The sequence below is a fragment of the Podarcis muralis genome, chromosome 14 (assembly GCF_964188315.1).
Source record: "Podarcis muralis chromosome 14, rPodMur119.hap1.1, whole genome shotgun sequence".
Classification (NCBI taxonomy): domain Eukaryota; kingdom Metazoa; phylum Chordata; class Lepidosauria; order Squamata; family Lacertidae; genus Podarcis; species Podarcis muralis.
The window spans coordinates 55,316,215-55,329,019 of record NC_135668.1 but is presented as its reverse complement, the minus strand read 5'-3'; the positions used below and the strand labels follow the sequence as shown (position 1 = coordinate 55,329,019).

Below are 12,805 nucleotides of genomic sequence, written 5' to 3'. Positions count from 1 at the left end.
GAGTCAACTTGCGTTGATCCCTTTAATTGTTGCATTATTAGGAAATGCAGACATTTGTTGGAATAAAACTGGCCAAGGAAATCCCTTGTGTGTCCCAATTCTTATCTTTTCCATACTCTGTGTTTTACCCCTCTCTTGTCATTGTCTGTTGTCTATGCTCAGAGTGCTTCCCACAGAAATCTAAGTGTAAACACAGTAATACATAAAAACATTGGGAGAACTTGCTGGATATGGTCCAGAAGCCTCTTCTCACAGGGGCCAAGCAGATTATCATTAATATCATTATTTATTCAATTTGTATACCACCTTTCAATTATTATTAACATTACAGTGGTTCCTCTGGCTGTGAACGGGATCCGTTCCGGAGCCCCGTTCACAACCTGAGCCGAACGCACCCCGCATCTGCGTATGCACGGGTCACGATTCGCCGCTTCTGTGCATGCACGTGAAGTCATTTTGAGCATCTGCGCGAGTGGCGAAACCCGGAATTAACCCTTTCCAGTACTTCCAGGTCACCGTGGGACGCAACCTGAAAACACTTAACCTGAAGCAAACGCAAGACGAGGTATGAATGTATAATTAACATTAGTATTGTACCCTGCCCATCTGATTGGGTTGCCCCAGCCCTCTTGGTGGCGTCCAACATATATAAAAACCTTACACACTAAAAGGCTTCCCAATACAGGGCTGCCTTCAGGTGTCTTCTAAAGGTTATATCGTTATAAATCTCCTTGACATCTGATGGGAGGGCATTCCACAGGGCGGGCTGCGCTACTGAGAAGGCCCTCTGCCTTGTTCTCTGTAACCTCACTTCTCACAGTGAGAGAACCACCAGAAGAACATCAGCGCTGGACCTCGGTGTCCAGGCTGAACAATGGGGGCTCCTTCAGGTATACGTCCATAGATCTCAGGGTTCTTCACCACATTCCCAAAATGTAAGCTTATCCAAGCATAAGCTCAGCTTCATTTAGGAAAACATAGCTTCTTGGTTTAAACTCGACTCTGTGTCTGTCCCTTTTTGTGAGAACGGATAATGTTGCTTTTTCATTCAAGGCTACAGCTACTAATAACAACCTCAGACAAAATGTGCTCTCATTCACGTAAAGATACAAGGCTGCAGTTGCGCTAGGCAGCCTCAGACATAAATGTTGATTTTCACGAGGCCGAAGCGCTAGATAACTTTAGACAGTTTAGATTATTAGGCGTCAGCAAGGCATATAGACCAAATTAGGATAGGTTAATTAGGAAGTTGTGATAGGCTGTAAACCTTGTGGTACCCCAGCCAATAGGGAGACAACAGAGGGAAACCGCACTTTGAGTAATAAGGAATATAATTTTATGCTTTGTTAATTTTCGGTGTGCTGCTTTGGGATACCCGCTCTTGCAAGAGCATTTTGTGATCAATAAAGTCTTTGCTGCTTCACCAATTCTGTTCAGGTGTTGTTGGTTTTTTGTTTGTTTGTTTGTTTGTTTGTTTGTTTGTTTGTTTGTTTGTTTTTGAGGGTTTCAGACCCACTTCTAACACTCTTCCAGATTTGCACTCAACCTGTACTGGCAGTCCTCTTCTGGCTCTTTTTATCAGCCAGTAGGGGCAAGGGTCAAATACAAATGGAACACGAAACCCACCATTCCTCTGGGAGCCAGCTTTCTGTTCTTCATGGAGCTGGGAAGGTTCATAAGAACCCAGGTTAGGAACCCTTGCATAGGACCCACACTGAGAAGAGCTCAAGAGAACTTCTAACACCTTGCCAACCTTTCATTTCCCAGTAGGGCCTTTCCCTTGGCTGCTTCCATCACCAGGGACATCTTACTGTCTGCAAGCCCAAGAATGTTTGACCACGCAAGAATGGAACTGCTCCAAGAATGCTCACATTGAACCCAAACCCCACACTGCTGGGTAACCGTGAAAGCCCAAGAAAGATCTGGTATATTATGTCCGCTTGCCCCATAAAGAGGTAATAATTAGAACTTAAACATTCTGTCGCTCACCTTCTAAATTGCCTGATCTCCCTGGCTTTTCCATTCTCATCTGCCACAACCACATGTCTCTTATGTTTCAAGTTGCACCCCTGCATTTAGGCCTTCATTGTCACCTGCTGGGGCCCTCATGTTGCTCTCCTACTTTTAGATGACAGAATACATTTCTCCATATGCATTTCTCTACATCTTTACATATAAATAGTCAGATTAAGCTGTTGGTTCATGCAAGAAGGGTTTTCTGAGGTGTTTAGAAACACAAATGTCTTGCAAACACTAACGATTTTTCTATTTTGTGAGGAAATGTAATACCCTGTATTGCACTTGTAACTGGAGTTTGCATTATTCTAATTGTTTCCTCCTTCCGCTGAACAGGTGTAAAGGGATACACCAGTTGTTGTTGTTGTTGTTGTTGTTGTTGTTGTTGTTGCTGATGATGATGATGATGTCTCCACTGGTGAGACACATACACTTGAGGAAAACGGGGGGGGGGGGGAGTGTGATTGAGGAAGAGATTTGGGAAAACTAGGGAGCTCCCTTCAGATTACCAGTTTGCAGGTGGGCTGCTTGCTTTCCTGTGACTCTCCATTCCCAGTGCACCACTCAATGAGAAATATGTATGATTATTTTGCTCTTATTATTTTGTCTCACAGAGCACAGTGCTCAATGCAGATAACTTCGGAACCAGTAATTATCTCAAACTGATGGCTTTCATCATCCATCTTGCCAAATCCCATGTCAGACCATGAACACAGAGTGTAAAAGCACATATTAAATAAACCCTGTGTCACTCAGAGCTACAGTGAGACATTCTAAACAAAGAAGATCTCATGGGTCAGATTTTTGGCACATCCCCTTTGTCAAAATAATCCAGAGCTACTAAATGAAAGTTCTGGTGATGCAATTTATGGTGGATGAGAGAGAAATCTGCCTTTCTGCATAAGTCTTGGTCAAGATGGCAGGAACATTTCTTCTGCTGATTCTTCTCTTTCTGTGGCTCCAGATGCCTCCAACTGAGTGCAAGGAAGACTCTGAGAGATGCGCCATGACAGATCCATTCCAGCTTCCATTCCAGTATTATCAGAGAGGAGATCTAATCATTGGAGGAACTGTTACTTATTTGGGCTATGTATCTGAAGAAATGGATCTCCATGATCACCCAAACACAAAGTTTACAGATGAAACTTTGTAAGGAAATAACTCTATGCTTCATAGTGTACACTTCTATATGCTGCCAGTGGCGTAGCGTGGGTTGTCAGCACCCGGGGCAAGGCAAGTAATTTGCGCCCCCTAACCCGTGGATTTGTGCCCCCTAACCTGTGGATTTGCCCTAACCCCAGATGTTGCGCCCGGTGCGGCCGGCCCCCCCTGCACCCCCCACGCTACGCCACTGTATGCTGCTATACAAACCATGGCATGTTCAGAAAATATTTGTCTTTTTTCCATGTACGAAGGTTAAAAATACATTTTCTTCTCTTTATGTTGTGATCTTGGCAACTTCTGTGTTGCTTTATTCCTCATCTGGAGGTTTCTGTCTTCTGCCTCTTCTGCTTTCTCATCACTTGATCTCATGTTTCTCACCTGATCTCATGCTTGATCCTCTTCCTCCCTCTGTGTTTCCTTCCACACCATGCAGGGATGGTTTTACTTTGCAGCAAAGCTTGATCCCCACATTCACAATCACCACCATTTAATCTGACAGTCACAGATGTTGTGAGAAAAGAATATAATAGATTCTGGATTATATTCTCATCTGTACTATTTAAACAATATTGGTTGAAAATAACTGAAGTGTTGCAAACTTATTTTTTTCCAAAACAAAGAATCTAGCTGAAATATGCAGAGTAGACCAACTGAAATTGCTACCTCTAAGTTTACCTGATCGTAAGAGATAAGAAAATAACTCTCATATTTGTGTGTGTTGTAGGATGTGAATATTCTGCACAAAATTAAATGCTTTTTAGACTCTATATTCCTAAAGCTGATTGAATACTGACCCTGAATTTCCATTATCAAGTGTTAGCTGCCGCAATGCAGATGAATTTTTTGCTTCTTTTATTTAATCTTTTGAAATTTGCTGGGGAAAAGCCAGAAAAGATGAATACCTCTGACACATTGTACAACTCTTTTATTAGTTCAATGCTCAAGTACTACCAGAATACCCTCTCCCTGGTGTTTGCTGTGAAAGAAATCAACGAGAACCCCAACATCGTAATGAATATGAGCTTTGGGTTCAACCTCTATGATAGCTTTGTGAATACAAGGATGACTTATCAGAACACCCTGAAACTTCTGTCCATCACAGAAAGGATTTCCCCCAACTTCAAATGTGACAAGAAAAGAAATATGATAGCTGTTATTGGAGCACTTGACTCTAACATCTCCCTTGACATGACTACCATCTTAGGCATCTACAAGATTCCACAGGTATAATAATAATAATAATAATAATAATAATAATAATAATAATAATAATATGCCACCAATCTGAAAGGATTGGCCCAGCCACTCTGGGTAGCTTCACTGAATTATAAAAGCACAGTAAAGCATCAAACATTAAAAACTTCTTGATAGAGGGCTGCTTTCAGATGTTTTCTAAAAGTCAGATACCGGTAGTTGTTTATTTCCTTGACATCTGAAGGGAAATCATTCCACAGGGAGGGCACCACCATTAAGATGGCATTCTGCCTGGTTCTCTGTAGCTTCACTTCTTACAGGAAGGGAACAAGCAGAAGACCCTCAAAAGAGGACTTCAGTCTCCGGGCAGAACAATGGGGGTCGAGACACTCCTTCAGGTCTACTGGGCCTTTGAGGCCGTTTAGGGCTTTCAAGGTCAGCACCAACACTTTGTATTGTGCTTGGAAACGGACTGGGAGGCAATGTCTGTCCTTCAAGACTGGTGTTATATGGTCCCAGCAGCCACTCCCAGTCCCCAGTCTGGCTGCCGAATTCTGGATTAGTTCTCATTTCCAAGTCACCTTCAAAGGTAGCCCCACATAGAGTGCATTGCAGTAGTCCAAGCAGGAGATACTGAGTGTGTGAGCTGTGAAGCTTTCCTGCCTATGTTGCAATAATGATCTTCTGGTTCTCCATACTTTCTTTTGCCTTGGTTCATTTTTCTGAAAAAAAGAAGTGAGAAAGAAAAATATATAACTGATACAAAAGTCTCTGGCTTTGCTCATTTTTTCGGTAAAAAATCATACCTGGAAAACTAAAGAGTTCACTCACTGACATTCCAAAAGGATGTTGAAGGAATGACTGTGATTGGCTTTCCCCACAAGCTGAAATATTTACAGTACTTCATTGATGAGTAATGGATTCAGTGTTCTGTATAACACCTCTGAAACAAGGCACTTGTGCTCCATTCATTCAAATTCCTCTGATATACAAAACTAAAAAATATATTTCCACTTCAGGCAATTATGTGGGATGAATCCTATATTGAGACTTTGAGTACGAGCAGCTTTTGAAGTAGACAATTAGTGGATTGGCAACAAGCCAAGTTAAACAGAGTATGTGAGAAGTCTGCTTGGAGACAGGGAAGCCTAGCAACAGGTGGTGATTGGCTAAGTTCTTCCTTATAAGCAAGTATGACACAGCAGTTTGAATCTCATCTGTGTATATAGTAACTTGTACAAAGTTGTGCTTTACTCTGCTGTGTATAATAAAGCTAACTAAAAATCAAGTTACTAGTCAGCAAGTTCTGTTCCTGTTTTCGTCATCCTGGAATTCACTGATTTGGCAGCTGGTAGCAAGAGTTATGGTTGAGATCCATCAACATCCTAACCATTTGCTATAACTCTCCCATTATTGTGAGGCTGATTTCTTCCTTAGATTGCTTATTGTGTATTAGCTCCAGTGAGGAGTAGCGAGTTGCAGCTCCAAACCTTCTTCCGGACAGTGCCCAATGAGAAATATCAATATGCAGGGATTGTCAAGCTACTTCTTCATTTCCAATGGACGTGGGTCGGACTTGTTGCTTCAGATGATGAAAATGGAGAGAAGTTTATGGAAATCTTGGTGCCCATGCTTTCCCAGCACGGAGTCTGCACAGCCTTCAAAGAAAAAATACCAGCCGTATCTCAAGGGTTAGATAATTTTAGTTCACTGGAACTCATCCGGGCAAAGTCCTCTTTCCTGATGGTCTCAGATGTCAACATATTGGTTCTGTGTGCAGAACCTCCGACCATTACCATTTTGAAATGGATTCTTTTTTTTTCTTCATTAGCTGAAGATGTTGCAGAGAATTCAGCAGGCAAAGTGTGGGCTTTGACAGCCCAATGGGCTTTCTCATCATTAACTATACAAAGGTATCATGATATTCAAGTCTTTCATGGTGCCCTGTCTTTAGCAATTCACACAGAAAAAGTCCAGGGATTTAAAGAATTCCTTGAAACCCTAAATCCTAACTCTCCAAATGGAGATGGGTTCCTCCAGGCTTTTTGGGAAAAAGCATTCAACTGTTTATTTTCTGTTTCCAATGACCCCACTGAAAGCAGAGACACATGCACTGGCAAAGAGAGTCTGGAGAGCCTTCCTGGGCCCATTTTTGAAATGACCATGACTGGTCAAAGTTACAGCACCTATAATGCGGTTTATGCCATTGCATATACTTTGCACAAGATTCTCTCATCCAGACCAAAACACAGAATGACTTCAGGCAGAGGTGGACTCCATCCTCCCAAACTGCAACCTTGGCAGGTAAGATTTCATATTCAGAATAATCTTTGCTTGGGGCTAATCTGATGGGTGAAGACACAGAGTCCACAGAATGCATACACATGGAAGAAAAACGCCTCTCACAGCATTTTCCTTTACCACACATAACAAATGTTCTTTTCAGTGCTTTCCTGCTTTGCTTGCCTTCAAGTTGGAACCAGAATCAATATATTCCCTTTACATCCCCTTCAAGTTGCAGAGGTGGAAGTATCTCCTCCTCCACTTCCTCTCACAGAAATGCCCCCTCTTTGTAGAACTCAAGAATGTTGTGGAAGGAGCTGCATGTTCTGCTGTCCTATGTGTTTGTGATGCTGATATGTCAGGAGTGGTGAAGAAGGAGGCATGTTAAAGTGGAACTCATGATGTGTTAAAGATAGTATATTTTTAACCTTGAGGAACCACTCCAGTACTTCTCTTGGGCAACATTTCACCATTTGACATTGCACAAACGAATTATGTTTGTCTCTCAGCACCTATTATAAAATTTACCTTTACCTGCTCTCTATTTATTTACCCCCTTCCCCCTGCCCTCCCAGAAGGTCTTCCTTTCTTACCAGGCCCTCAGCAGGTCCATGGAGGGCCCTGGGTGTGCAGCCCTCTCCCTCGGTTGCTGGGCTCTGGGAAGGAGGCATGAGGGCGCTTCCCTCCCAAAGCCAGGTGAGCAAGGCAGTGCACTCCATTCCAGCCTCAGGGAAGGAGACACAAGGCCACACGGTGCATCTGACAGACCAGCAAAGACGGTGCCCCCTTGCTTCCCAGGCTGTGGGGAGGTCCTGACAGGGCTCTGGGAGCATCCCTGGGTCCTCCTGCAACCTTCCCAGATCCTAGGATGCCCCCTCTCCGCCTTGTGAAGGGCAGTTCCAGGGGTCCCTGACTTTGCACAATTTTGCCTTTGCGCATGGAACCCCAGAACTGAACCCTCAAATGCTTAAATATCAGGCTAAGTGGACTTGATAGAAATCCATACGTGCTCCAAAGGTGGATCAAGCGTGTCCCTTTCTTTACTTTTTAAACTTTGCCTTGTTTTATTCTGTCTAGCTTCCCTCTTTCCTGAGGAGTATCTCCTTCAACAACAGTGCTGGGGACTTTGTGTCTTTTGATGAGAATGGGGAATTGGCAGCTGGATTTGACGTTATTAACTGGGTTACTTTCCCCAACCAAACCTTCTCGTGAGTGAAAGTAGGAAAGATAGAACCACAGGAATCGCACTATGTCAACTTCAGCATGGATGAAGAAGCCATCACATGGCACAAAGCATTCAATCAGGTGGGAGTGGACTCTTGGTTTTTAAAAAACGGGAACATTTTTATTTAATATTCAGAATACAAATACAAGAATAAGGTCTGGTATTAATAATATTCATTAGTCCAGTTAATGCATGAAGGAGTTGCTACAGTAGAGTAAGGTCTCCTGCCAGGCTTAGCTAGGTCACATTAATGTCAGAGTAAAGGGAAAGGTCACAAAATTAAAAGACGCCTGCTTCTTGGGAGAAAAGCAATGACAAACCTAGACAGCATCTTAAAAAGCAGAGACATCACCTTGCCAACAAAGATCCTTATAGTTAAAGCTATGGTTTACCTAGCAGTGGTGTATGGAAGTGAGAGCTGGATCATAAAGAAGGCTGATCGCCGAAGAATTGATGCTTTTGAATTATGGTGCTGGAGGAGACTCCTGAGAGTCCCATGGACTGCAAGAAGATCAGACCTATCCATTCTGAAGGTCATCAGCCCTGAGTGCTCACTGGAAGGACAGATCATGAAGCTGAGGCTCCAATGCTTTGCCCATCTCATGAGAAGATAAGACTCCCTGGAAAAGACCCTGATTTTGGGAAAGATGGAAGGCACAAGGAGAAGGGGATGACAGAGGACAAGATGGTTGGACAGTGTTGTCGAAGCTACCAACATGAGTTTGACCAAACTGCGGGAGGCAGTAGAAGACAGGAGTGCCTGGCGTGCCCTGGTCCATGGGGTCACGAAGAGTTGGACATGACTAAATGACTGAACAACAACAAAGGTAAAGGGAAGGTAAAGGACCCCTGGACGGTTAAGTCTAGTCAAAGGCGACTATGGGGTGTTGCGCTTATCTCACTTTTCTGGCCCAGGGAGCCAGCATTTGTCCACAAACACCTTTCCAGGTTATGTGGCCAGCAGGACTAAACCGCCTATGCTGCAACAGAACACCGTGATGCAAGCCAGAGCGAACGGAAACACTGGTTATCTTCCCACCACCATGGTACTTATTTATCTACTATCACTGGTATGCTTTCGAACTGCTGTTGGCAGGAGCTGGGACAGAGCAACGGGAGCTCAACCCAACAGGGGGATTCAAACCACCGACCTTCCAATCAACAAGCCCAAGAGGCTCAGGGTTTAGACCACAGCACCACCCGTGTCCCTAATGTAGGAGTAAATCCTATGTTACCAAACCACACTTATTTCTCAGAAGGCAAGGGGAGGATAAGTTACCCATTCGTACTGAAGGAAGAATTTTTGTTTTGTAGCGTTTTTCTAATGTATATGCTTCCTATTTTTCCTTCTCTACCAACTCCGTTTATTTCAGAATCGGTTGTTTTTCCCTGTCCTCTTCCCATCCACCATCTTATTGAGATGAAGATTCAATTTCCCTTCTGCTTCATTCCCAATATTTATATTACAATTTATCCACGTACAGTAGTACCTCGGTTACTGAAAGTAATCCATTCCAGAAGACCATTCGAGTTCTGAAATGTTTAAAAACCAAGGGGTGGCTTGCCATTGGATCTTGGACTCAGTGGAAGCCACATGGCAGATTTAACGTCAGAGGCATGTTCAAAAACCAAAGTATTTACTTCCGGATTTACGGCATTTCTGAAACAAAAATGTTCATCAATGTTCAACAACCGAGGTACAACTGTATACACCACATTTCTGGAATAACAAGAATCTGCCAAATGCTCTTGTCTCTTTGGTTCAAACTGTGTTCTTTACCATGCAAAAGGGAGCTTCCTCTTCTCCTCTTTTTCTGGCTAGGTGATGCCCCTTGGTTTGTGCAATGATCGGTGCCAGCCAGGCTACAGCCGGAAAAAGAAGGAGGGGCTGCCATTTTGCTGCTATGACTGTGCTTCATGTCCAGAGAGGATGATTTCAAATCAAACGGGTAGGAGACATCATCTGCTCTTTTATAATTTGCTTCCTAGTCTATTTCAACAGTTTCCCCTTAATAACAGTTCAGTACTCACTCCTAAACAGGACAGCAGTTGCACTCAGATCTGGAAAAAAGAAGGCAGACACAGAGAGTGGGGAAACTAGAGCCACATCTTTAACCTTGACAAAGTAGACCTGTGGAAATAGGTGTGGATCATGTCCAGTGTTCTCTGCCTGCTCCCCACCTGCCACCTCCCCACCTGTGGAGTCAGGGAAGACTTGCCTCACCCTCCATCCCCATAGTTTTAGGGGTGAGAGACAGAAACACAAATCCAAATTCTGCTGCTCCAAGGTATCTTCCTATCTTCCTACTAAATTCCTGGAGATTTGATTGATACCCCTTATATGGTTTATGAAGAAAAAAATCCTGTTGCATTTTACTGGTATCCACTAATCTCTGATCCTTGTTTCCAAATAATTAATGTCTCAGAATTGTGTTTTGGGGGCAGAAGCAATATTTCTTTCAAAGGAAATTTGAGATTTGAAAGGCCATTGGAGATGGAGGAATCCATTTCATTACAAAGAATGAAACATGCCTGAAGAATAAGGTTGCCTTGCTTGTGGGAACTCATATATCATTCATTTTATTTTTAAGATACAGATAATTGTTTCAAATGCCAAGAAGGACAATTTCCAAACCACAACAGAGATCAATGCATTCCCAAGAGACAACATTTCCTTTCCTATGCAGAGCCTTTGGGATTCACATTAGCTGCCTTAGCTATGCTCTTTGCTCTGGTCACAGCCTTGGTCCTTGGCGTCTTCTCTAAGAACGGGGACACTCCCATTGTCAAAGCCAACAACCGGGACCTCACCTACACTCTGCTCCTTGCCCTCTTGCTCTGCTTCCTCTGCTCCTTGCTCTTCATTGGCCAGCCTCACCCAGTGAGCTGCTCTTTACGACAAACGGCCTTTGGCATCATCTTCTCCGTTGCGGTGTCTTGTGTCTTGGCCAAAACCATCACGGTGGTTCTGGCCTTCATGGCCACCAAACCAGGATCCAGGATGAGGAAGTGGGTGGGGAAATCTCTGGCCATCTCTGTTCTTCTTGCTTGCAGCTCCCTTCAAGCCAGTATTTGTGCTGTTTGGCTCTGTACGGCTCCTCCCTTCCCAGATGTGGACATGAACTCTCTGGCAGAGGAAATCATCCTGGAATGCAACGAAGGCTCTGCCCCCATGTTTTATTGTGTCCTGGGGTACCTGGGATTCCTGGCCATGGTCAGCTTCACCATGGCTTTCCTGGCCAGGAATTTGCCAGACAGTTTCAACGAAGCCAAGTTCATCACTTTCAGCATGTTGGTGTTCTGCAGTGTTTGGCTGTCCTTTGTTCCCTCTTATCTGAGCACCAAAGGAAAGCAGATGGTGGCTGTGGAGATCTTCTGCATCTTGGCCTCCAGTGCAGGCCTGCTCGCTTGCATCTTCTTCCCCAAATTGTACATAATCATTCTGAGGCCCGACTTGAACAGCAAAGACCACTTGATTCTGAGGAGCAAATAAGAGTCAACTTGTGTTGATGCCTTTAATTGTTGCTTTATGAGAAAATGCAGACATTTGTTGGAATAAAACTGGCCAAGGAAATCCCTTGTGTGTCCTAATTCTTATCTTTTTCATACTCAGTCTTTTCACTCCTCTCTTGTCACTGTATAAGTATTTAAAGTATTTTTCACAATTTGTGCCCAAAGTGGTTCACACAAAAATCTAAGTTTTTGTGGTAATGCATAAGAACATTGGGAGAACTTGCTGGATCCGGCCCATGATGCATTTAGTCCAGCATCCTGTTCAAACAGGGGCCAACCAGATTATCTTTAATATTATTATTTATTCAATTTGTATACCACGCTTCATATTGATTGATTGATTGATTGATTGATTGATTGATTACCCATCCATTTGATTGGATTTGCCCCAGCCACTCTTGGTGGCTTCCAGCGTATACAAAAACATAATAAAACATCACCTACAAGAAGGCTTCCCGATACTAGGCTGCCTTCAGATGTCTTCTAAAGCCTATATAATCTCCTTGATGTCTGATGGGGTGGCATTCCACAGGGGCTGACGTCACTACCAAGAGTGCTCTCTGCCTGGTTCCTTGTAACCTCACTTCATGCAGGATGGGAACTGCCAGAAGACCCTCAGAACTGGACCTCAGTGTCCAGGCTGAATGATGAAGGTCCCTTCAGGTATACACACATAGATCTCAGGGTTGTTCACCACATGGAGTTGCAATATTAAAACCACAAACTATATAATAACGTTAAGAACAACAACAATCCAATTATCTCCCCTTCCACAACACATTTAAAAGGGCTCTGGAGGTCAACCAGCCTAAGGCCTGGTTGAAGAGGAAGGTTTTTGCCTTCTAGTCTAACCTAGAGGTTACCAGAGCAAAGACAACGTTAGTGAGGCTTTACCTGGCCATGAGCCGAAGCTGATGAAAGATGCTCTGCACCATGGAGGTCACCTGAGCCTCAAGCACCAGCTGTTGATCCAGAAGTTCCCCAGAGATGTGAACCTGCTCCTTCAGAGGGGATTCAGCCCCATCAAGAGCAGACAACCTCCCATCCACCAGGTCTAATGAACCACCCACAAACTGTGCCTCTTTCTTCTCTGCATTGAGCTTCAGATTTATTGACTCTCATCCTGTCCATTACCAAGACAACAATCCAGCACACAAACTGCCACTCTTGCAGGTGAAAAGGAGAAGAAGAGCTATGTGTGATCAGCATATTACTGACAAGATGCTCCAGAACTCTAGATAACCCTCCTCAGAAGTCACATGTAGATGTTAAACAACATTGGGGATAAAATTGAACCCTGCAGAGCCCCACGTGTAAGACAGAACCCCCCATGGAACTTTAGATAGTTACAGTGGTACCTCGGATTACAGACGCTTCAGGCTACAGACTCCGCTAACCCAGAAATAGTAC

The 12,805-nt window shown here is 43.7% G+C and overlaps 1 protein-coding gene across 1 annotated transcript; it reads left to right on the top strand.

Moving 5' to 3' along the window:
- Positions 1 to 7,905: 7,905 nt before the first annotated feature.
- Positions 7,906 to 11,375, top strand: LOC144325514 (vomeronasal type-2 receptor 26-like). The gene is made up of 3 exons (XM_077919009.1): positions 7,906 to 7,962; positions 9,705 to 9,831; positions 10,474 to 11,375. The coding sequence occupies exons 1-3, from the start codon at positions 7,921 to 7,923 to the stop codon at positions 11,373 to 11,375; spliced, it is 1,071 nt and encodes a 356-aa protein (XP_077775135.1). The 5' UTR covers positions 7,906 to 7,920.
- The last annotated feature ends 1,430 nt before the right edge of the window (positions 11,376 to 12,805 follow it).

Bases quoted from the DNA above. Each gene is read 5' to 3' on its own strand.
- LOC144325514 (XM_077919009.1), top strand. From the start codon at position 7,921: ATGGATGAAGAAGCCATCACATGGCACAAAGCATTCAATCAG. The intron at 7,963-9,704 runs GTGGGAGTGGAC...TTTTCTGGCTAG, and splicing joins GGCACAAAGCATTCAATCAG to GTGATGCCCCTTGGTTTGTG. The intron at 9,832-10,473 runs GTAGGAGACATC...TTTATTTTTAAG, and splicing joins GATGATTTCAAATCAAACGG to ATACAGATAATTGTTTCAAA.